The 25,177-nt window shown below is 39.5% G+C and overlaps 1 protein-coding gene across 2 annotated transcripts in view; it reads left to right on the forward strand.

The window, feature by feature from the left end:
* Nucleotides 1-25,177, forward strand: part of CORIN (corin, serine peptidase) — a 282,930-nt gene that overhangs the window by 103,464 nt on the left and 154,289 nt on the right. For both annotated transcript variants that reach the window (XM_044945906.2, XM_025290092.3), the window contains exons 4-5: nt 606-813; nt 21,277-21,458. In XM_044945906.2, the coding sequence (XP_044801841.2) occupies nt 606-813; nt 21,277-21,458 (390 nt within the window). The remainder of the gene's footprint in view (nt 1-605; nt 814-21,276; nt 21,459-25,177) is intronic.

Raw genomic sequence — 25,177 nt, forward strand, 5'->3', positions numbered from 1 at the left:
CAGGGCTGATCTCCTTCAGAATGGACTGGTTGGATCTCCTTGCAGTCCAGGGAACTCTAAAGAGTCTACTCCAACACCACAGTTCAAAGGCATCAATTCTTCGGCGCTCAGCCTTCTTCACAGTCCAACTCTCACATCCATACATGACCACAGGAAGAACCATAGCCTTGACTAGATGGACCTTTGTTGGCAAAGTAATGTCCCTGCTTTTGAATATGCTACCTAGGTTGCACAGTACCCTCCAAATCCATCCATGTTGTTACAAATGGCAAAATTTCAAATTTTTCTTTTTGATGATTTAGTAGATTTCAATTTTATATATATATATATATATATATATATACACACACACACATATATACATATATACACACACACATTACATCTTTATCCATTCATATTGATGGACACTTAGGCTGCTTTCATATCTTGACAATTATAAATAGTGCTGCTATGTATGTTTGTGTATTATTGTACATCCATAATTATTCTGACTTGCAGATTTATTTTATGGTATGAACACATTAGTCTATCATATCAAATGAGTTTATAAATATATAATTCTTATGTGTCTTCTCCTAAATGTAATTTTCTCACCTTCCCAGGTGCCTGCATGAACATCACCCACAGCCAGTGTCAGATATTGCCCTACTACACCACGCTGACATCTCCCCTCTCCATTGTCAAAAGCATGGAAATGGAGAAGTTCCTCAAATTCTTCACGTACCTCCATCGCCTCGGTTGCTATCAACATATCATGCTTTTTGGCTGCAGCCTGGCCTTTCCCAAGTGCATCAGGGATGGTGCTGACAGGTATTTTGGAACCAAAAGCATTCAGTGATAAGAGTCAGTGGCAGCAGGAGTGTCTGAGAGTCATCTCAAGCTACTGCCTTTTGTTTTGATTGTTGTTAAAGGAGGAAAAAAAAAAAATCCCACACCAGTCATAGCCAGTGGTAATTCTTTTGAAGTAGACATTTTTGGAAAATCTGGGATAATTTTATTTATGGCAAGAAATTATTCAGGCTGGTGGATGGAGTCCATCAGTCGTAATAGTCAGTAAGTGTTTTGGTCTTCCAGCAGAAGACAGCACACTCAAAGCGTGATGGCAAAGAGAGGATTTATGGAGGTGTGGGCAAGGTTAAGAGAACAAGGGAGGGTCAAAGAGCAGACAGACCTGGAGAGGGCTGTGGTCAAGGGGTCTCCCAGCAAGTCAAGTGCTGTCACTTAAGGCCAAGGAGCACGGACACTGCCAGCCAGTTGGTCCTGCAGGGAGACAGAAGAGAGCATAAATGCCCTGACCTCACTTTCCTCCTGCCTTCTTGTCTTCCGGGGCCTCACACCAATTGAACTTGCCCACAACCATTGGGCAAGGGCAAGTAATTGATGTGAGCAAAATAGATGAGATCCAAAATCTCATCCCAATATCATCAGCTCAGAAGTTCCAAATCTCATTTAAATCAGGTCTGGGTAAGACACTGGTGATTCTTATGGTCAACACTTGAACCCACAGCAGTTTGAGGAGGAGGACAAAGGATAGGAGCAGAGGGACAGAGGCTGTCCAGCATGATATCAAGTAGGATTAGAAATAATTTTCTTTTGAGGGCCCTGCAGGAGAACATGTGAGTTAGATGTTTTTTAAGCTCATTTTTTTTTTAATGGAAATACATGGACATGTAACATTAGTTCTGGGTGTACCACCAGAAGCAATATATGTGTATGTTCTAAAGTGATCACAACAGTAAGTCTAGTTAACATCCACCACTACACATAGTTAATAGCTTTTTTTTTCTGATGAGAACTTTTAAGATCTTCTCTCTTAACAACTTTCAGACATGCAATGTGGTATTATTAACCATAGTCTCCTTGCTTACATTACATCCCCATGACTTATTTATTTTATAACTAGAAGTTTATACCTTTGACTATGTTCCCCCATTTTTGAAATAATGTAATTTCAGTATTATATTGAAATAGTGTAATTTCAATGGACTGCAGCCTACCAGGCTCCTCCGTCCATGGGATTTTCCAGGCAAGAGTACTGGAGTAGGGTGCCATTGCCTTCTCCAATTATATGAAATAATTTTCTATAAAAGTAAATCAATATGTTATGGAATATTTGAAATAGTATACAGCTTTTTAAATTTCAAAGCATTGTTAAGTACATAATCTTATATAACATCAATTATTTTCTGAATTAAAATGTTAGTAACTTGTCAGGGTAGTAATGAGAGAATGAATTGTATTTTTAAATTCAAATAGATTTTATGTTATTTGTACCAATTTAATGTATAAAGAATGTTTTGAGTATAACAAAGGTATTTATTATTTTAACTGGAAAAAGCCTACGTTACCATAAAATAAAAACCAAGTAGAGAAGAAACAATAGATTCTAAATTGTAGAAGTAAGTATGCAAGCACTGTTAACAGACACAGCTTTCGGAAAAATGTTTCCTTGACAGACTCATTTGCAGAGAATGCTTGCATAATAGAGAAACTCTGTTAGGTCTTTCTTATGAGTCAAACTTTGGAATAGTGGCAGAGAACTATCTGTTATGTTCCTGCTGCTGCTAAGTCGCTTCAGTCGTGTCCGACTCTGTGCGACCCCAGAGACGGCAGCCCACCAGCCTCCCCCGTCCCTGAGATTCTCCAGGCAAGAACACTGGAGTGGGTTGCCATTTCCTTCTCCAATGCATGAAAGTTATGTTCCTAGAACAGTGGAATTATGACGTGGTGGTGGTTACTTTAATTTCCTAGGGTGACTGTAACAAATTACTACAGGCTGGGTGGCTTAAACAGAAATTTATTCTCTCACAGTTCTAGAAGCTAGAACTCCAAAATCTGTTTGGGCTGTGCTCCCTCTGGGGGTTCCAGGCAGAGAATGCATTTCCTTTCTTTGCTGGTTTCCAGTGGTTTCAAGCATTTTTGACTTGTGGCCATGTCACTCCAGTCTCTGCCTCCATCTTCGCATTGCCGCCTTCTCTGTGTATCTGTGTTTGCCTTTTGAAGACACTTGTCACTGGACTTAGGGCTTACGCATGCAGATAAGCCAAGATGATCTCATCATCGCCAGGTTTTTACATCCACAAAGGCCCTTTTTTCCCAAATAAGGCCATATTCATAGATTCCCAAGGTTAAGACCTGGCCATGTCTTTTGGAGGCTATGCTTTTTCCAGTGGTCATGTATGGATGTGAAAGTTGGACTGTGAAGAAAGCCAAGTGCCAAAGAATTGATGCTTTTGAACTGTGGTGTTGGAGAAGACTCATGAGAGTCCCTTGGACTGCAAGGAGATCCAACCAGTCCATTCTAAAGGAGATCAGTCCTGGGTGTTCTTTGGAAGGACTGATGCTAAAACTGAAACTCCAATACTTTGGCCACCTCATGTGAAGAGTTGACTCACTGGAAAAGACTCTGATGCTGGGAGGGATTGGGGGCAGGAGGAGAAGGGGACGACAGAGGATGAGATGGCTGGATGGCATCACTGACCTGATGGACATGAGTTTGGGTGAACTCCGGGAGTTGATGATGGACAGGGAGGCCTGGCATGCTGTGATTCATGGGGTCCCAAAGAGTCGGACACGAGTGCATGACTGAACTGAACTGAACTGAACTTATTCGACACACAGGCTATAAGTCGTGTGTCTGAGCCTACTCGTCTGTAAACTGTAGATAATCATCGTGCTTTACAAAGTTCATGTGAGGATTAAATGACAGTGTGAGGCTTTTATGAAGAGCTCGGTAGAAGTCAGCAATAGCTCTCAGTGGATCAAAAAGAAGAGGCAGTATGATGACACTGAGAGCACAGAGTATTTCTACTATATGCTTGCTATTGAAGGATTGCAGAAAAAATGTAAGATATCATATGAATGGAAAGAAAATTAGGCAGAATACTCAAGGCTGCTGGAGTTGGATTCTGTTTCTCCATAATTTCAACAATTTCACTTATATCTCTTTGCTTTAATTTCTCTATGGACTCATGAGTATGTAAATAAAGAAAGAGTACATTCAGCCTCCAGGAGACTCTTAAGCTCATTTTGATCATCTTTTTATGATAATTCAATCTCTACTCTCATCTAAGTCAGTTGTAATATTCTAGTTAAGCAGCTCAGAGTCTGCAGGGCACTTTTAGGTAAAATTTGTTTTTCTCCTGACCTAGTTCATCCTGAGAAATACTCTCATATGAGAGTTTTCTATTTTCTCTGTTATAATGGATAATAATTTATAGTCAATTTTCAGGTATCTTTTGGGGACTTATCCTACTTTTTATAACACTTATTATTGTATTATATTTACTTTTCTAATTGTACTTTCAGACCAGTGTGCATGAGATCTGCAAGCTAAATGTAATAAGCAAAATCAGTTCAGAAAGGTAAAACATACAAAATAATTCTTATACTATTATATATCAAATATTTTTCTTATATTTTACTATTTTGAATCATGTATTTTACTGATTTTGTCTACTATTCAAATAACGTGTGCTCAGTCACTCAGTCATGTCTGACTTTTTGCAGCCCCATGGACTCTGTGAGGCTTCTCTGTCCATGGGATTCTCCAGGCAAGAATACCAGAGTGGGTAGCCATTCCCTTCTCCAGGGATTCAAAGAATAGAAAATTGCTTTTATTCTATCCTAGAGAAAAGAAATACTTAATAATATTTAGAATTAAGTTTAAAAAGATCTACTGTGATATGTAAGTAGTACATTTTTTAACCTGTCCCTTTAAGATCTCAACTATACTCAACTATATTATATAGCAATGAACTTACTATATAACAATTAAACTTAACAGTTTAATTGAACAGTTTCATTTACTAAAGAATAAATGTGTGTATCAGGGACTATAATACAGGATAATTAAAGGATATCTTATAACACAGGATAATCCATAGTTATATTGATTCAATAAAATATATCTCAAAGTATAGAGATTTGGCTGATAAATGATTTAGGTAGCCCTAATATTATGTGGCTTAGAAGGAATAGCTTAAAAATATCAGAAAGTTGGTAGAGAGAAATGAGCAGTTCCTAGGCCAGGAGAATGACAGCTGTTTCTGGATGACTTTTGACACACTTTAAGTCTCTGTGTTTGGAAGAGGAAGCAGCCATTGCAGCCACATGCTTTTGATATATAACCATCACCCTTTCCTACAGGGTTGAAATAATAGGCCTATGACTTTACAAAGCTGAAGCAGGGTTAATGGCCTGAAAGGTGCAGCCTTGGCTTTGTTTTTAGAAGACACCCAGGAGATCCTGCTAATCTTCATTACCCCACTTACACCTTCTAGTACTTTGCAGAATGACATTACTCATGAAATAAATTATTAACATTAAAAAATGGGATGTTTGCTATTGATTTTTTCCTCTGGAGTGTTGATTTGCCTCTCGGTTCTTAGCAGATCTTTTTAACATCTGTAGAAAGGAAATAATTCTTATTTACTGTTTATTTTGGCAGCTCGTATACCATATTCAAATGATATGGTGAGGATGAACATGGTTCCTACCCAAGGGGCTAAGTCGCTTTAGTTGTGTCTGACTCTTTGCAACCCCACGGACTGTATAGCACTCCAAACTCCTCTGTCCATGGGATTCTTCAGGCAAGAATACTGGAGTGGGTTGCCATTTCCTCCTCCAGGAAATCGTCCCTGACCCCAGGGATCAATCCTGAGTCTCCTGCTTTACAGGCAGATTCTTTACCACTTGAGCCTACACAAGGATGACTTGCAAATTTGTGAAGTGTTCCATGTGTTTTGATTTTTGATTAAGACAACTCATATAAAGTATTTGGGCTTCCCTGGTGACTCAGACGGTAAAGCATCTGCCTGCAATGCGGGAGACCCAGGTTCGATCCCTGGGTTGGGAAGATCTCCTGGAGAAGGAAATGGCAACCCACTCCAGTACTCTTGCCTGGAAAACCCCATGGATGGAGGAGCCTGGTAGGCTACAGTACATGGGGTCGCGAAGAGTCGGACACGACTGAGTGACGTCACTTTATAAAGTATTTAGCACAATACCTGAGTCATCATGTCCCAATCAAAGTGTAGCTAATACGTCAATTTTGGAGTCAATGTTTCTCATGCCAGACCTAATTAAATTTGTCCAAAAAAAGTATGAGATATGTCAGTTTCTGTTATACATATTTTAGTCATGAAAATAGATAAATCATCTGAAAAAATTATTTATCTAGCCAAATAACTAGGGACTAAAGAAAGCTTATATCTCAAACCTGGGATCTATAGGGTGGTTTTCTGCCATGTACTCACTTTTCATAGCTTTGTGGAAGGGGTTGAGGGAGGTTTCTCAAATGAACTTCTTTAAAAGCACTATGCTTTCCCCCAAATAAATATGTTCACTAAACATTAGAAAATTTAATCTGGCAAATGCAGAGAATGCACTTGAAAGTTTGGGGACAGATGAAACCTGATTTAAACCACAGCTCTGCCAATTTTCAATTATAAGGTTTTGGCACTTCAGTTGACCTTTCTGACCTTCAGTGTCCTCTTCTGTTTAGTGAAAGTGATAATTCCCTCTTCTTAGTTGCATTGCATTCGTCACGTCAGCAAATCTGGAAGACTTATCAATGGCCACAGGACTTGAAAAGATCAATCCTCATCCCAATTCCCAAGAAGGGTAGCACTAAAGAATGTGCTACCTGTCGGACAATTTCACCTATCTCCCTTGTTAGTAAGGTCATCCTTAAAATCTTGCATGCAAGGCTTCAGCATTATGTGAACCAAGAACTTCCAGATGTCCAAGCTGGGTTTAGAAAAGGAAGAGGAACCAGAAATCAAATTGTGAACATTTGCTGGATCACAGAGAAAGCTAGGGAATTCCAGAGACATATCTACCTCTGTTTCATCCACTATGCCAAAGTCTTTGTGTGGATCATAATAAACTGTGGAAAGCTCTTAAGGAGCTGGGAATACCAGATCATCTTACCTGTCTCCTGAGAAACTTGTATGTGGGTCAAGAAGAGATAGTCAGAACACTGTATGGAACAACTGATTGGTTCAAGATTGAGAAAGGAATACTGCAGGGCTGTCTGCTCTCACCCTGTTTGTTTAATCTATACACTGAGCACATCATGAGAAGTGCTGGGCTGGATGAGTTACAAGCTGGAATCAAGACTGACGGCAAAAACATCAACAACCTCAGATATGTGGATGATACCACCCTAATGGCAGAAAGTGAAGAGGAACTAAAGAGCCTCTTGATGAGGGTGAAGGAGGAGAGTGAAAGAGTCAATTTAAAAATAAATATTAAAATAAACTAAGATCATGGCATCTGGCCCCATTACTTAATGGCAAATAGAGGGGGAAAAGGCGGAAGTAGTGACATATTTCTTCTTCCTAGGCTCTAAAATCACTGCAGATGGTGACTGCAGCTATGAAATCAGAAGACATTTGCTTCTTGACAGGAAAGCTATGACAAACATAGTCAGTGTGTTAAAAAGCAGAGATGTTACTCTCCCAACAAAGGTCCATATAGTCAAAGCAATGGTCTTCCCAGTGGTCATGTGTGGTTGTGAGAGCTGGACTGTAAAGAAGGCAGAGAGCTGGAGAATTGGTACCTTTGAACAGTGGTGCTGGACAAGACTCCTGAGAGTCCCTTGGACAGCAAGGAGATCAAACCAGTCAATCTTAAGGTAAATCAACCCTGAATACTCATTGGAAGGACTGATGCTGAAGCTTCAATATTTTGGTCATCTGATGTGGATGGACGACTCATTGGAAATGTCCCTGATGCTGGGAAAGGTTGATGGCAGAAGGAGACGAGAGCATCAGAGGATGAGGTGACTGTATGGCATCACTGATGCAATGGACATGAACTTGGGCAAACTTTGGGAGATGGTGAGGGACAGAGAGGCCTGGGGTGCTGCAGTCCATGGGGTCACAAGGAGTTGGACACGACTGGGTGACTGAACAACAAGGGTTTGTTTGTGTGTATCAAAAAGAATGATTTATACACAGTGCTCATACATACTCTGTATACTCTAGCACACAGTAAGTTCTCCATAAATAATAGTATTATTAAATAATAAGTAAATTATTATTTTTAACTATAAATAATGTTATTATTGATGTGGTAGTCAAAGATGTATGTGAGTTTCTGGGAGGGTATAAACTTCTTCACCTCCTTCAGAGATACAAAATTTGCATATTTTTCTCATTCTTTTCGTCTTCTAATTCATTTTCCTCTTAGCTGCCAAAGTGACGATTTAAAAACACAATTAGCACTATTGTATGTTATATGAAAGTTGTTAAGAGAGTAAATCCTAAGCGTTCTCATCACAAGGAATTTTTTTCTATTTATTTAATTTTGTATCTGTATGAGATGATGGGTGTTTGCTAAGTCTATTGTGGTAATCATTAGCTGTATATCCTAAACTTATACAGTGCTGTATGTCAGTTGTGTCTAAATAAGACTGAAAGGGGAAAAAATAAAAACACAAATTGGATGATGCCATTCCCCTGCCTCTACCCTTTCAAAAGTTTTCCCTTAGACTTAGATTACAAGCTCAACTTCCTGCCGTGGCTTTTGAAGACTTTGTTGCTTCTCTGGTGTCATCAACCCTACCACGGCTACAGTGACCTTTCTTAAAAATGACAACCTTTTCCCAACTTCCTTTGCACGTACTTCTCCCTTCATCAGGTTGGATCTATCTCCTTGAACTATGTCCTCTGCTCAAAAGACATCTCCACAGAGAAATCTTCTCTAGTCACCCTTGGTGGTTCTATTGTCTTTCACTGCAGCCTGGCTGTGTCCCTTTTTGCTTGTCTGTATGTCCTCTGTCTAACTTTATAAGCTCCACACTGGCAGAGAACTTATGACTTTTTGCATTGTTATATAGCCAATGTCCAGAGCAGTGCCTAGTTTATAGTTGGCACTCAATAAATATTTGCTGGAATGAATGTATCAATAAATAAACTCTTCCATTAGCGAGCTCTCCTAAATGTCTAGGTCAATGGGAGTTCAAAGTACTTTGACACTAGTTGGGGATTGCTTTTTAGAATTGATATGTTCCTGAAAATTCAATCCTAAATCATTCTATATATGTTAAATAATTACAGTTTTAAATTGAGTTGTATGGTATTCCCAAAGATGATTTAGTTTCCTTCTGAGTGAGCTTCAGTTGGCAGAACAATTAGCTAAAATACATTAACTTGCTGTTCTTCATTGCTCTCAGAATCCTGGATGGAATAGATCAGGAAACATTAGATTATACCTGAGGGTTGGCTTGGTGGTTCAGTGCTTTCCTTTTAATATTGACTCATATGCATCAGTTAAAAAAGACTTTAGGTCAACTCTAGTTGAAAATCTTAGACTTAAGGTTCATTTATGGAGCCGAAAGAAAACAATAAAAAGTATGTCTAGAGAAAAATGACCAGAATAGTGATTCAGAATCTGTTCATGTGAAGAATAGTTGGGGCACCTGGTGGTGTGAGGGCCCTGAGTGCACCACAGGCACCCTCAAATGCTCCTGGGCCACGACCAGAAGAGCAGTTTTTCCTCTAGACTTCCACAGGGCAAAGAGAAGACCAGTAACTGAAAGTCATAAAGAAGTAAAGTCTAACTTGGCTAAGAACTTCATGAATACTAAAGGTGTCCTGTCATTGTGTTAGTTGCTCAGTCATGTCCAGCTCTTTGCGACCTTATGGACTGTAGCCCGCCAGTCCCCTCTGTCCATGGAATTCTCCAGGTAAGAATACCAGAGTGTGTAGCCATTCCCTTCTCCAGGGGATCTTCCCAACTCAGAGACTGAACCCAGGTCTCCCACATTGCAGGCAGATTCTTTACCATCTGAGCCAGCAGGGAAGCCCTACTAAAGTTGTATATATATGGAAATGTTGTCTCAAGAAATGGTGAGTTGTTATTACTAGAGGTATTTCAACCAACTGGTGAGGACTTAGTGTGTTGTCTCAAGAAATGGTGAGTTGTTATTACTAGAGGTATTTCAACCAACTGGTGAGGACTTAGTGGAGTCACTGTGACAAGGACTCTAGCATCTTATGGTCAATTAGTTTCTTGTGGATGAAGGGGCAGGTTCAACAGTGGCTCATGGTTGTAATTCAAGGAACTCTAAAAACCTATGAAAAAAGATGAAAAAATTAAATTTACCATGACTTTTTTCAGGGACACTTTTATATTTGCTTTGGGAATAATAGACAATTCAGTTGCGGGGTGGGGGGGGGGGGGGCTGTGGGGGTTGTGTTGACATCCAATGGATCCAGTAGCTGCGAAGAGTCACCTAACTGTCTTTAGAAAGGATGAGCTGAGTTACCTGCAGGACTTCTCTTTTGCCCAGTGGGGCTTGTACGTTGGAACCCTGCTAGCCAAAGCCCTCTTTCTCTCTATTGTAACTGTCAGGTTCTCCCCTAAATAAATGTCAAAGAAATACTTACAGGGTATCACTTTGGGGAAATGTTAAATTATCTGCTGGAAACACCTCTGTGTCTTGATTGGCTTGGCTCTTGCTCAGAGTTGAAAGGTTTATGGTAGAAAGTAGAACTTCTGACTCTACGTATTTAACTTATTGACAGGAGATAAATTAATATATCTTTTGTTACCTGAATGTGATCACCAGAGATGTTTCAATATTCACTTATATAACAAGTCACCGGGCATAGAAATTAGTTTCTGCAAAAAGCTCCCAGTCAATGTTGTGTTATGATCTGCCTGCTTTTCACCCTGAATTCTGTGTTTTGCTTCTAAAATCACGATTGGAATTCTGTGTTGCTATCTTCTACTCACCTTGTGTTTATCTTTTAAGCTTTTGGTTTTGCTAAAATCCTGGTAGCTTAATAAAAGTTGTAGGCATATTTTGTTTCAGCCACTCTAGAGGAGAAAAAAAAGTGTTGACAGAAACAAGAGGTATTTAAAATTTCTGTTTTTGGAACACACAATTGACTCACTTTTTATTAATGCCCTAGGCTTCCTTTTTAGAAGTAGCAGAGTTCCCTAGAATAATGAGTCCATACTCTAGCCCATTATTTAAAGTTACAGTAAAAGTTTCCTGTCATTTCAAATACACAGATAAGTTTTCCTGTTTTAACTCTATCCATTTACTAAAGACAGCCAAATCCCCAAGATGGCCTCTAGGTGAATAGTCAAGATAGGCACCAAAGTTGATATAGGAATGAGTTTTCAAAAATATTTGCTATACTGGAATTATAAAACCTCTTCTCCACCATCCAATTTATATTCAAAATTGCTACTACTGCATGACATTAAATTACTCCAGCATTGTTGAGTTTGATTTCTACTGCTAACCTTTAAGTAAAAAAGCAACAGATTTGTTTGTTTATAATGTAATTTTAAAAGGCTTACTGTAGTCTTAAAGACATGATTTTGTAAGAAAGCATGTGCCACTTGCCTATGTAAATGCAACCCTGAAATAATCTTAAAAGCCAATCGAAAAATATGGTTAAAACCATTTTTGAAGAATTCATAAATTAGGTAGTCCACATAAACTTAATTACTTGTTTTTACTGCTAATTTATTAGAGATTTTTGTCTACGTCCCAAGAATTCTAATTGTGTCACATTTGAGAATAAATGGAAACGTGACAGAAATAAAATATTTTCATGATTATATTTTTAAAGAATTTTTATGGGTCAGTAGTCAAAGAAAAAAGAGACTTTGTTGCTAATACCAAGTAAAAATTCAGAAAGTCATCTGCCACTTAATTCCCTGATTTTATCTGCTAACTAGGAAACAGCAGTCTTTTCAGCTGCGGCTGTGCTGTCTACCTGGCTGTTTAGGTGGTCAATTGTATCACAGGTCACTTCTCAACCTCAGGCAACACGGGTGATTGAGTTTGCTTAATGCCATTACACATAAAATATCGAATGATAAGTAAGTTTCCATTTATGTGCCAGAATGGCTCAAAGTATGGATAATAGTCAGATAACTCATATTATTTTTATTTTACAAAGACACAACGCTGTTGAATCAGGACACAGGAGCTCAAATCTCCCGGAAAATGCCTTGTCAAATTACTGACAAAGTCTCAAGCACACATATTTCATCAGACTCAGTGGAGTAGTTTGTTTACTTTTGTCCTCAATAACTCATGGGAATTATATGGATGTGACTAGAATTTAGATTTAGTGCTAGTGATTCACTGCATTCAAAAATCCCTATATCAGGCATTACCTCATAAGGTGCAAAAAAATCAAAACAGCTTCAAAAAATAATTGAATGATAGCAAATTTCTTTTGTGACTTGTTAATTCTCTATCCCATGGGCCCTGGTAAGCATGTTAAGTATTAATGAGAATCAGGATCGTGTTGTGTAGAAGGTTATGGAATTTTATATTCTCTTTTAGGGGTGTTTGTGTGGTTTTACATTATTCACACTTGTCTTAATTCGAGCTGTGTTTATCTGTGGGCATGTCCTCAGGTTCTCTATTTTAAGGGTGACATTTTACTATTGATATATAAGCAAGACACTTATCCCCTGGAGAAGGAAATGGCAACCCACTCCAGTAATCTTGCCTGGATAATACCATGGACGGAGGAGCTACATGGGCTACAGTCCATGGGGTCGCAAAGTGTTGGACACAGCTGAGTGACTTCACTTTCTTTTTATCCATAGCAGTTTTACTGCCATTTGCCCTTATATGGGAATTATTTCAGGATCCAACCACATAGAATTTGGGGGCAGCGGAGGAGGAGGAAACATGCGAGCAAGGAGAGAGCGAGCTTTTGTACAAACCATTAAGTTGGGAGTTAGGTAGTGGTGATTCTGCTCCCAACTTTGCTACTGACAGCTTTGTTCCAAGAGGCCACCAAATTATTCTCTGCATGTGATTCTTTTACTTCACAAACAAATATTTTTGGAGTGCTTGCTGTATAGTGTATTTGGCAGCAAACAAAATAGACAAGATCCTTGACTTCATGAGCCACATGTTATATTGGAGGAAGATCAGCAATGAGCAAATAAATAGATTAAAAAAATTTTTTTTAATAATACTATGTCAGGTACAGATATACTATTGACAAATGCAATGGAAAAAATAAAGAAAGAAGTGGAGAGCTTTGGAGAGTGTGGGTATGATGGCAAGGGGTTAGATTTTAAGTAAAGTGTCATTCAGGAAAATCTCACTGAGAAAAAGATGTGGAAACCCAGGATCCATGAAGATATGGGAATCCAGGAAGTGAGGAGAGCCAGATATCCTGAGTCCTGTGATATCTGCCCCAAATGAGAAAGAGGGCATGATGGAAACAATCCTGCAAGCAGATACTGTTGGCAAGGATGCAAGTGTTGGGGTGTAGATATAAGGGAGAGCTGGAGGGTCTTGCCAGGCACGTGTAGAGCTTGGGAGCTCCCTTTCAGCTTCTGACAGTTTTTTCAACAAGGATGTTAGGAAAGTTATTAATATATTCCTTTAGCAAGCATTTATTGGCACCTACAATGTGCTAGGTGCATTGTTTGATGCTGAGGATACTTTGATGAATAAAACACAGTTTTGCCTTCAAGGGACTCAGCCTAATAAGGGACCAGACATGAAAACAATTACATTAATGTCCAATGCAATCAGTTTAAAAAGGTGTGTGTTATGGGGACAACACAGAGGGTCTCTTTCCATTAGGCAGTATTAGGGAAGGCTGCTCCAAGGGAGGAAGTAATAGCTGAATTATATTTTGGAGGATAAACAGAAGTTTGCCATGTGGACAAGGTGGAAAAAGAGAAGCCTAAATCTATTTTGTATTAGGGGAACTACAACTAGCTTAATTTTTTAAGAACAAAAAATAAGAGAATAAATGGATGTGAGGGAGGTCGGGGAAGTAAAATTAGTGATACTTAGTAATCAATTGCATATGAATGGTGAGGGTGAAGCAAAGGTTTGTAGGCTTGGGGACTTGGGTAGACAGTATTACCACCAAGAAAGTCGTTTATCTCAAAGGAAGACTCGTGGCTATGGTAGTGGTGGGAGATAGCAGGGTGTTGTTGACATAATGTCTTCATCTGGTTCAACAAGTGCATGACCATAATTTTCCTTTCAGTGGAGATAAAAGCAGCTTTCTGATGTGATTTATACTATCATCCAGTGCTATGCTGGTAAATTGGCTCCCTGAAAAACAAAACTATTATCTGTAGCATTTGCTGATTTCTGTGGTGTACAGATTCCTACTAGATTTCAAGCTAATAATAGTTGAACAGTCTCCTCGCACAGCACTAATTTTGTCCCCTGAGAGGTATTTGTTGAGCTCCCGCTTGGTGTGAGGCATGCAGCCGCGTGCTGGCTCTTTCTCCTGTATTTCTCTTTACTAACTTCCCACCCTCCTCCAGCCCACTCTTCCCCACAGGTTAGTTTTAACAGTAGGTCTGCTTTCTAGCTTCTGGTGGCTCAGAGAGGCAGTCCTGATCCCCTCGTTTCTTCTTTACCTGGTTACACAGTTTGGAATTGCCTGCCTCACTGTGAAGGGCTGTGGCTCCTATTAGGCGGCCTTCTGCACACAGCTCTCTCCGAGTTCCAGTAACTGCTGCTTCACCTTTTCCCTTGAATCTGGGATGCCAGCAGCAACCTGTCCCCACAGGCTGCACTACCCCTAGTTGGTTTTTTGAAACCTTTCCAGCATCTTTGTAAATGGGCCTTTCGTTAAATGCTCTGCAGTGACCCTACCTGAGCAAGCTGTTTCTTTCATGCTGGAACTATGATTATTGCAAATGAAAAATAAGACACATTCCTGGATTTTTAAGAATTTCAGACTAATGCAGCCAAAAAATACCTTGACTTCTCCCATGATCTCTCTTCTGGTGTGAGATAGTGATACCCATAAACATCCACCAGCATGGTTTTCCATGCCCATGCCTAGTGAAGCTGGGAAGCAAGGGAACCTCTTTTCTGCTCCCATTATGCCCCACCTAAGCCATACATCTTATGAGGTCGCTTGAGGCCACCAGAGATCTGGACGGAGGAAGCTGGTACCATTGGTCCATCAGAGAGAGAAAGAGCCATCTGTTGTTATTCGTGTTTTCTGGCAGTGCTGATGAATTCATGCTCCTGTGTGATTTGTGAGTTTATACCTCTATGTTATCTGTGGACTCATGTTTATGAGATGAGGTCAACTGGGTGAGATTCTGGAGCACTGGGCTGGCGTCATAGCACAGGCTATGAGATCTTTTTAGGTTTCAATTTTCTCATAATTAAAAGGAGGAAATAGGAGTAGCTTTTCTTGCAAGATCATCAGTCATTAACATTCTCTTCATAACTAAGGTCTGCAGCTCTGGGAGCTCCCTATGACTATGACCTTGTGAGTGCTATGCACTGAACAACTTGTTTTGGCTTCAGTTCAGTTGCTCAGTCGTGTCCAACTCTTTGTGACCCTGTGAACCGCAGTGTGCCAGGCCTCCCTGTCCATCATCAACTCCCAGAGTCCACCCAAACCCATGTCCATCGAGTCAGTGATGCCATCCAACCATCTCATCCTCTGTCATCCCCTTCTCCTCCTGCCTTCAATCTTTCGCAGCATCAGGGTCTTTTCAAATGAGTCAGCTCTGCATCAGGTGGCCAAATTATTGGTTTCAGCTTCAACATCAGTCCTTCCAAGGAACACCCAGGACTGATCTCCTTTAGGATGGACTGGTTGGATCTCCTTGCAGTCCAAGGGACTCTCAAGAGTCTTCTCCAACACCACAGTTCAAAAGCATCAACTCTTCAGCGCTCAGCTTCTTTATAGTCCAACTCTCATATCTATACATGACCAGTGGAAAAACCATAGCCTTGACTAGATGGACCTTTGTTGGCAAAGTAATGTCTCTGCTTTTTAATATGCTATCTAGGTTGGTCATTACCAGAGACAAATTTAGGAATTAAAAAAAAAGATTGTATAAATCTCATCAGTGAATAATACATCTAACTTAATAGCATGCCTCTTACCAAGTGATATATCAAAGAGAAATATTTTAGTTACTTATTGCTACATAGGAGATTACCATAGACTTGGCAGCTTAAAACAGCACACATCTATTATCTAACAGATTCTGTGATTTGGAACCTAAGAGTACCTTAGGTCCTTTGTCTCAGGATGTGTCATATGGGTACAGTCATGGTATTGGCCAGGGCTGGGGTCTTGTCTGATGGCTTGCCTAGGAAAGGATCCACTTCCAGGCTCATGTGATTGTTGGAAGAATTTCAATTCCTTAAGGGTGGAGGGTCTCAGTCCCTGGTTGGCCAGAGGACAACCTCAAGTCCTTGCCAGTAAGCCCACCTGATATGGCAACTTGCTTCAACAGAACCAGTGAGGAAGAGAGTCTACTAGCAAGATAGAAGTCACAGTCCCATGTACCCTAATGATGCAAATGACATCCCATTACCTCCTACTGATTGTAAGTAGGTCACTAGCCAGCTCACATTCAAGGGGAGGGATTATACAGAGCATAAACAGTATGAGGTAGGGGTCATTGGGGGCCATCGTAAAGTCAGCCTTTCACAAGAACTGCTCCTCTCCCATGGGAAGAGTTTTAAATCCTGAGCTTTTCTGATACACTCAAAAGTTAGTTTATTTGTCAGAAATAAAAAGTGACAATGAAATGCAGTGTGGGATCCTAAATGAAGATCTTGGTGATGTTTGAATTGGGTCTTTACTTGAGGTAAAGATATTGTATGGTGTTAATTTCTTGGTTCGGATAATAGTACTGTAGTTGTGTAAGGTGTTTGCTTTGGGGGAGCCTGGATAAAGGCCATATGGAAACTTTCTGTGTTATTTTTAAAACTGTTCTGTAAGTCTCTAAAAGTAGTTTAAAGTAAAAAGTTAAATATTAGATAAAATTAGCTACAGGAATATATTGTACAACATGGGGAATATAGCAAATATTTTATAGCTGTAAATCAAGCACCATGTGCTTAGTTACTCAGTCATGTCCGACTCTTTGGGACCCCATGGACTGTAGCCCGCCAGGCTCCTCTATCCATGGGGATTCTCCAGCGAAGAATACTGGAGCGCCCTCCTCCAGGGGGTCTTCCCAACCCAGGGACTGGACCCCAGTCTCCCACATTGCAGGCAGATTCTTTACCATCTGAGTCACCAGGGAAGCCCATAAATCAAATATAACCTTAAAAGTTTTGAATCTCTGTATTATACACCTGTAACCTATATAATATTGTACATGAGCCATATTTCAAAAAAAACCTAAAAAGTTAGAAAAAAGTGATTTATAAAACCTAAAAATCCTTTAGCTATTATATAAGCCTGTAATGTGGCTATAGCTTATTCAATAATTTTAACTTTATGTCTTTATCAGAGCTATTTTTGCAGGTAAAAATCTGTAAATTTGTGGGTGGGGAAATGGGGAGATGTTGGTCAAAGGGTACAATAAAAAAAATATATGTAAATACAGGAAATTTAGTAGATAAATTTGCTTAAAATTGTATAGGTAAAATCTATAATTTTTTGTATTAACAGAGAGATAATTTGAGTAGCATTCCTAATGAAAATCCCCTAAAAACCTCATTATTAGTATATAGTAGAAGTATTTATATTTGTATGTATATGTTTCAACAAAATTACAGAGGTAAGAATTTTCTGCTTAAGCCTTAGTTGAAATGTTTTAAGGGGATTTTGCACAACACGAAATACCCTTCAAATGTCTGTTTAAAATAATCACCTTTTCAAAAATAGTGTCCTGATAGCCAAATCTGACTCCTTCCCTGTTCTGAGCACTGTTTTCAGATGTCAGTCTGCTTGTTGCTTTGATATCAGCACTTATATTCCAAAATAGTGTGGTCTGTCTCAACACACTGTTCCACATGATGAAAAGCAAAATGCTTCAACCCCTTGTAGGCACTTGAATTTCATGCAAAGCAAGAACAAATGGCTCCTCATTTTGCTCAGTGTTTGAAAGGGCTGCTAGTTATTAATACCCCATCACTATTTCACATGTCCTCATCTGGCAATTTAAAGCCTATGGGTCTCGGTTGGTTACACCTCTTAAGAGAGCTATTTGGAAACACTCTAGACATTTTTCTTAGGCCCTATTTTTAGAATGGAAGGCCTAATGGTATTTTAATGTCTCTATATATTCCCAGATCAAGTCTCGAGGAAAAAAAAATATCTGTTACCTTTTGAAATTTAGCAAAGCTGGTGGGATTATCACCACTCCTCTGAGAAGTATTGTGTTATAAAGAGTGAATTTTGATTCACAGAATGTCAGTGGTAAAAGGACTATGAAAAATCAGCTCTTCCAAATCCTTTACTTTTCAAATGATGAAACGGAGTCTTGTATGAATGAACTGTTGGCCAAAGATCAGACACTGAGGAGTGGCCAACATGAAAAGTTCAGAGGGGTAGCTTATGATTTCCTGCAGAAAATAACTCAGGTGAAGGTCAATGACAAGAAGTGAGCTTCTGAGTTATAGACTCAGCTTTAGAGTGAAAATGGTCTGCTGGACCCCTGTGTGAACCTTCATCGCCTTTACCATAGAAGGTTCTGAATGAAGATGTGGAGTGATCTAAGAATATGTGGGCTCAGAAGTGAGGAAAGGTCCAAGAAACACCCGGGAGAGTTGGGCCCCAAGGGCTACTCAGCCTCGTAGTGATCTTCCCCCCCGACAACGTGGGATGACTTTTCCCTCTGTAAGTGGCACCTGGAATTCCATCAGAGATTCCTTTGGTCCAGCAAGCAATCTTCTAATGATGCCAAAAACCTCTGGAGGGTGAAGTGTCCATCTATTATTATGTACTACTCTGTGTTATTTTCATCTCTTCTTTGAAAGTCTCATTTCAGTCAGCTCACTTGGGGAGTGTAGCTTTGATGGTAGGAAGGGGAAAAATGTTTAGCAGCAAGTATGGCTTCCCAGGTGGTGTTAGTGGTGAAGAATCCGCCTGCCAAGCAGAAGACATGACTTTGATTCCTGAGTTGGGAAGATCCCCTGGAGGAGAAAATGGCAACCCACTCCAGTTTTCTTGCCTGTAGAATCCCATGGACAGAGAAGCCTGGTGGGCTACAGTCCTTGGGGTCACAAAGAGTTGGACACAACCAAGTGACTAAAACAATGATGATCTGGTGGAGGGGGCTTTCCAGGTGGGGTGCTGGAGTGGGGTGGGCAGGATGGTGTCAGGACATTGGAACACAGGTCAGGGACTAGGAAGCAAAGGAAGAATGCTGAAACCAAACCAAGCTTGCTGTGTAGCTTTATTGTGGGCTCTTACACCTGGGAAAGAAAGAGAAAAGCCTTCACCCTTTCCTAGTGTTTCTTAGCCCCTTTGGCAAATACTGATTGATTGGAGATTAAGTAGAAGTTTGTAGAGTGATGGGAGAACCCAACCACTGTGTATATGGTTGGTTCACTGGGAAAGTGCATACCAGGTTTTGAATTAACCTTGAGTTATGCTTTTGGGACATACATTCCTAAAGTAAGGACTCATGTGTAATAGAGTAGTTAATAGTCCTTGAATCAGTTGGCTTGGGTTTGAATGCTGGCTGGGACACTCACTAACTCAGTGATCTTGGAAGAATCTCATATATTTTCTGCACTTCAGTTTCTTTATTTGTAGAGTAGAGATGACAGTAATGGTATCGCTGGTGTAGTACTATAGTGAGAAATGAGTTAATGTATATGTAGCACTTAGAGCCTACCAAAGTAGAAGCAATTGCATGGGAATTCTGTGTTCCCCACATTCCTCAACCACGTTTCTCGGTTTTATTTGAGAAAATATGTAAGGTCTCTGGAATAAGATCTAGGAAAGAAAATCTTCTCAAAAATGTTATTTAAGCAGAATTTTCATTTCTATGAATATCTAATTTATTTCCTGAATGGCAATCAGGTGTCTCCTTTCCACTGAGATACTTGCTTGGACTAATTCATATTTTATGTCTAAAGCTAATTCTTTCAAATGCAAAACTTCTTCTCACATCTTCACTAACAAATTTGGATACATGTTAATATAGTTACATGAGTATTAGGATTCTAAAATTTACTTAATTTTAAGATAAGTTTCTGAGAAGAAGGACAAAAGTGTTTGTATCTAAATGTAATTGTTGAGTACTCTTTTCCCACATTTTTATATATAACAAGGTCTCACTCTCAAGATCCTTTCATAGACTTGATCCTTTCTGTTTTAACTCAGTGGCTGGCACATCCCTTTATGTTCCAGTGATCTATAGATGAATGAGTGGGGAATTATAAGTGTATTTGTTGGGTCAAGGAGTTCTTAAAGCCAAATTATTAGGTCCTTATGTGAGAATAAATGATATGGGATGGTAGATAGGGCATGGGTTGAATGTTAAAAATCTGGATTCTCTTCCCACTTCATCTGTTACAAAGCTGTATGTCTTAGAATCTCCCTAGACTTCCCTCAAATGAAGGATTTGAATGAGGTGTTGATTAAGATTTCTTACAGATCTGATACTGTATGATTCTGAAATTTCTTATTGACCCTGCATTTTTGAAGTGTGTGCTTTGCTTTGACTGACATGTATATTTTCTTTCCTTGTTTTCATAAAAATCATTTGAGATGCCTTTGCCAGATGACCAGCTAGGGTGAGAGGTGCAGCCCATAGCTGCAAAGTAGAAAAAGCTGCCTGGATCTGCAGGAGAACAAGTCTATGACCTTGACATTGTAGCGTCCCCATCCCCAGACACAGGGACTCGGATCCAGCAGTGTTTGATTGCATGTCAGATGAATAAAGACAAACTCCAAAGCATCATTACCTTACTGCTAGTGGACAATTGTTTGTGTTTTGCTATTTTGCAGAAGATAGCATAGAAATGAAAAGATAAATTACTGTACAAGGTTTCAGAGTTGCCATTTGTTTGTGTAATATTTTCTTTTCTAGGGAGGCAGTGTAGGTTAAGGAACAGCTTTCTCTCTGTCTGCCTCTCAGAGATAATTTGAATTTCTCAGAGGTTTGATAAAGAAATGAGATTAACCTATTTTGTGATCTACTCTGCCTTTTCATTTTGGGGACATTCATTTTCATGTGAATTTATTCCTTATGGCAGTTAAGTAGAGTTTTTTTTTTTTTGGTTGATGGGTTTACTTAACACAAGAAATCTCAAAAAAAAAATCATTTTGGACAAATCATTCTACAAGAGAGAGTTAGATGATCTGTTGTGGAACTAGCTTATTCCCTCTAGAATCATGACAGTGAGGTGGCTAAAATGCTTGTTACAGGGTTGAAGGTTGTTGTTGACAATTCAAGTTGTTGATTATAGTAAATATAAATTAAGGTATTATTGTAGCATGGGTGGCCAACTTTTCTTTAGTTTAATTATTATTTTGAGAAACAGTCTGTAAAAACATTAATTTCCACCTTTCTCTTTTCTTCTAGTCATGGACTCCTGCCTTGTAGATCCTTCTGTGAGTCTGCAAAAGAGGGCTGTGAGTCAGTCCTGGGAATGGTGAATGCCTCCTGGCCCGATTTCCTCAAATGTTCACAGTTTAGAAACCAAAGTGAAAACAGCAATGTCAGCAGGATTTGCTTCTCACCACAGCAGGAAAACGAAAAGCAATGTAGGTGTCTGCATTTTGTTGCATTTTTTAAAGTTTTTATTGAAATTCATGCTAGGAAATACACAAATAACACATATAGTACAATAAATTTTAACAAAGTGACCAGACTCGTGTAACCAGCACCCAGATCAAGAAATAGAATAGTAACAGCAACCCAGAAACCCAACCTTCCTACCAGTGATCTGACCCTCCTCAAAGAGATCTCTATATGGACTTCCATCACCTCAGGTAATTTTGCCAACTTCTGAACTTGATATCAGTGGTATCAATCGTACAGTATGCATGCCTTTTTTTGTCTAACTCCATTTGCTCAACATTATGTTTTAGAGATTCACTGTATTTTCATCTTCTTGTAGTTCATTCATTCTCATTTTTTATGGTATTCTAATATATTTTATGGGCTTCCCTGGTGGCTCAGTGGTAAAAAATTCACCTGCCCATGCCTGCCAGTGCAGGAGATGCAAGTTCATCCCTGAGTTGGGAAGATCCCTGAGAGAAGGAAATGGCAAACCACTACTGTATGCTTGCCTAGGAAATTTCATGGACACAGGAGCCTGGTGGGCTAGTCCATGGGGTTGCAAACAGTCAGACATGACAGTGACTAAATGATAATATGTTTTATACCACAATATATTTTTCTACTCTGCTGTTGACAGACATGTGAGGTGTTTCCAGCTACTGTGAATGGTGATGCTATGACTATTCTTGTACATGTCTTTGATGGAACATGGCTATGTATTTGTTCAGCAAAACAATTTTTTTAAGTGGTTATGGACATTATATTCCTCCTAGCTATGAAAGTTGCACTTGCTCCAAATTCTCCCCAACGCTTGGTATTGCCAGTCCTTTTCATTTGAGCAATTCTGATAGTAATGTTGTGGTATTTCTTTGTGGTTTTAAGTTACATTTTCCTAATGATTGGGGCTGAATTTTCAAGCTGTTTTTGGTTATTTAAATATCCTTTTTTGTGAAGTGTCTGTCCAAGTATTTTGCCCATTTTTTGATTGGGTAGTCTGTCTGTCTGTTCCTGATTTGTAGCTCTGCATGCATTCTGTATAGAAGTTATCTGTTGGATATATGCATTGTGAAGATCTCCCACTGGCTGGCTTACCTTTCCTTTCTTCTGTTGGTGTCTATTATGGAATAGAAAGTCTTAATTTTAATGGGTCAGTATTATTAATCTTTTCCAATCCTCAGTTTTCCAGATTCTCAGAGGCTGTGAAAGCCTCTTTCTAAATTACTAGGAGGGCCCTTTGGCTTCCACAACATGAGTTACAGTTGCCTGCAGTTTTGAGTTTTTTTTCTAGAATATTGGTGCTTAGCAGTAAGCCATCCAATCCATTGTCCTTATAGTTACTTACCAAATACTTGGTGTGTCACCCCATTGAGTGCACTTTCTTTAGGTAGAGTATTCCAGTTCACTTCTGATAACGATTTTAGCAATTGGAGCACCCCCTGATGCCAGGGAATGTCTGTCTCCACCTACCATCAGTAATGGCAACTTCACACTTATGCCAGCAGTGAGTGATCCAGATCAATAACCCCATCAGACTGCCTGCTTTCTGGGACCACTCCTGCAACTGTCACAAGCTGGGTCTTTCAGAAGCAGTCACTGAGATAGAATTTGTTGTACAGGGTGTTTATTAGGTATCAGCACTTGTGTAAAGGAGGAGAGAGAAGGCAGGATTAGGTGGAGGCAGAAGCTGAAATGTGATCCAGGCCCACTGAAGCTTTAGCTAAATCCTCGGGGAGTTCTGGGGCTCATATGGTCTCAGGGACTTGTTCCATGTTGGGACAAGTCAGCCAGGTCTTTATACCCCCACCTGAAGCCACCACTGGATGTGATCCTTCTTGGGAAGGATGTGCCCTTGTTTAGGGCCATTCTCTGCAGCTGAGGCCAAACCTGAAGTATCTGAAGCCTGTTGGCTGACAGTGGGGGAAGCAGATGCTCTCCTGAAGGGCAGGAGTGTAGAGTGGGAACAGACCACATTGATCCAGTAAGAACTGCAGTGATTTTGCTCTCTGTTTATAAGACAGTGTCGGTAAGACTCCACCTCCCTCCCGTTTGTTTCCATTCTGAGAGTGCGTTTCTCTGGTGAGCCTTGCTGAGAAACCAAGGTGTTTATTGCATTCTGCTCCTCCTTGGCAGTCCCAAGTTGTAATTTTTTTTTTTTTTGGTAGAGCAGCAAGATTGTTAGATTTCCCCTTGGCTTTGCAGAGGTTTTCTACCTAACTCTTTGGCTTGTTCTTTACAGCAGAAGCCTTGAGGGGAAATCCTTCCACATGATAGGCCTGCCCTTCTGTGTCTCCTTTCCCGCTACATCCTTGGAGCCTTAATTTCCCACTCCTCTGGTAGCACCAAAACTCAAATTTTTGTCTGTCTACCTCTGTGGGATTACCAAAAAGTTCTACTGGCTTCTCTGCCTCTTTGCAGTGGCCCTCTGTCCAGATTCTCAGTTTCTAGTACTGTGCCAAGAATTGGCACGTTCCAAGGGGTAAAAGCATCCATACATAGAATGTAGGCTGTTTGTTCTGCAGTTGTCTTCTCTCTGGATCTTAGCCACTCACCTCTTAATAGTCTCACCAGCTATCAGAGGCCTTTAAATGAATGTTTCTTGTGTTTCATCTGGCTTTTCCAGTTTTACTTGATGGGAGGGACATTAACCTGTCACAAGTTACTCATCCAAGCCAAAAGTAAGGGTTTGTTTATTTCTTTTTAACACAATGTACAGTAGAGGTCTACTGCTAAATTAGGATTCCCTCCAAAAGGTTGTATATAGCAATAAACTACCAGAATGACGAGTGAGTGTACATGAAAAAGAAGCCCTTTTAATTCTTTTTCAGCTACATTTCTCCCATTTTAATAAGAACACTTTATTACTCATCATTTGGAAAAAGTAGCCTGTTGATATAGGATTTAAGAATCCACTGAGGTGAAAATAAAAAATCATCAGTGTTCCATAACATGATGGTCCTAAAGTGTCAGTTTTTAAAATCAAAGGAATACCAATATTCTTTAATAGCTCTAGGTGAAATGCCACTTCACATATGTTCCTCAAATATCAGAAGATAGTACAAATCTTTCCATCTCGGAAAAGATTGATGGTTTTGGAAAAGATCTGGGAAGATATATTAAAAAAACTTACATTTTAAGAGAATAGAAATGTCCTAAGTACACTCATCTGAGACCCTCTCTTTGTCAACCTTTTTAGAATTCTTTATACTCTTTTTTTCCATGTAGAGTTAATTCTCTGAAAATGAGTCTGATAATCGGTGTTTGATGCAGTATTTCCCAGGAATTTAAAATAATTTTTCCATCTCGTGCTTGATAGATAAGCGGTATGCTAGCCGCCACAGATATACTCATAGGGCATGTGCTAGGAAAGAAGCACTGTTAGCTGTGATGTTTATGTATGCATGAGAATATAATTTCTAGCGCACACACACATAGTTACTTAAAAATGTTCATATACTAAGAATATTGTATGCCAGGTAGAAAAGTATGAATTATATAATATTGCCTTAATCGTATAAGGGTTTGTGCTATAAGACCAGTTATGAATATAACTCATGAAGTCCTTTTCTCATTTTTTCACTTATTTAGTAAATATTCATTGCGTATTCAGTTCTGAGCATTATTGCAGGTAATATGAAAAAATAAAAGGAATTACAGTAACCATAATATTGGTTTATATCCACCTAAAGTGATGGTTCTCAAC

This window comes from Bubalus bubalis, chromosome 7 (genome assembly GCF_019923935.1).
Source record: "Bubalus bubalis isolate 160015118507 breed Murrah chromosome 7, NDDB_SH_1, whole genome shotgun sequence".
NCBI classification, from domain to species: domain Eukaryota; kingdom Metazoa; phylum Chordata; class Mammalia; order Artiodactyla; family Bovidae; genus Bubalus; species Bubalus bubalis.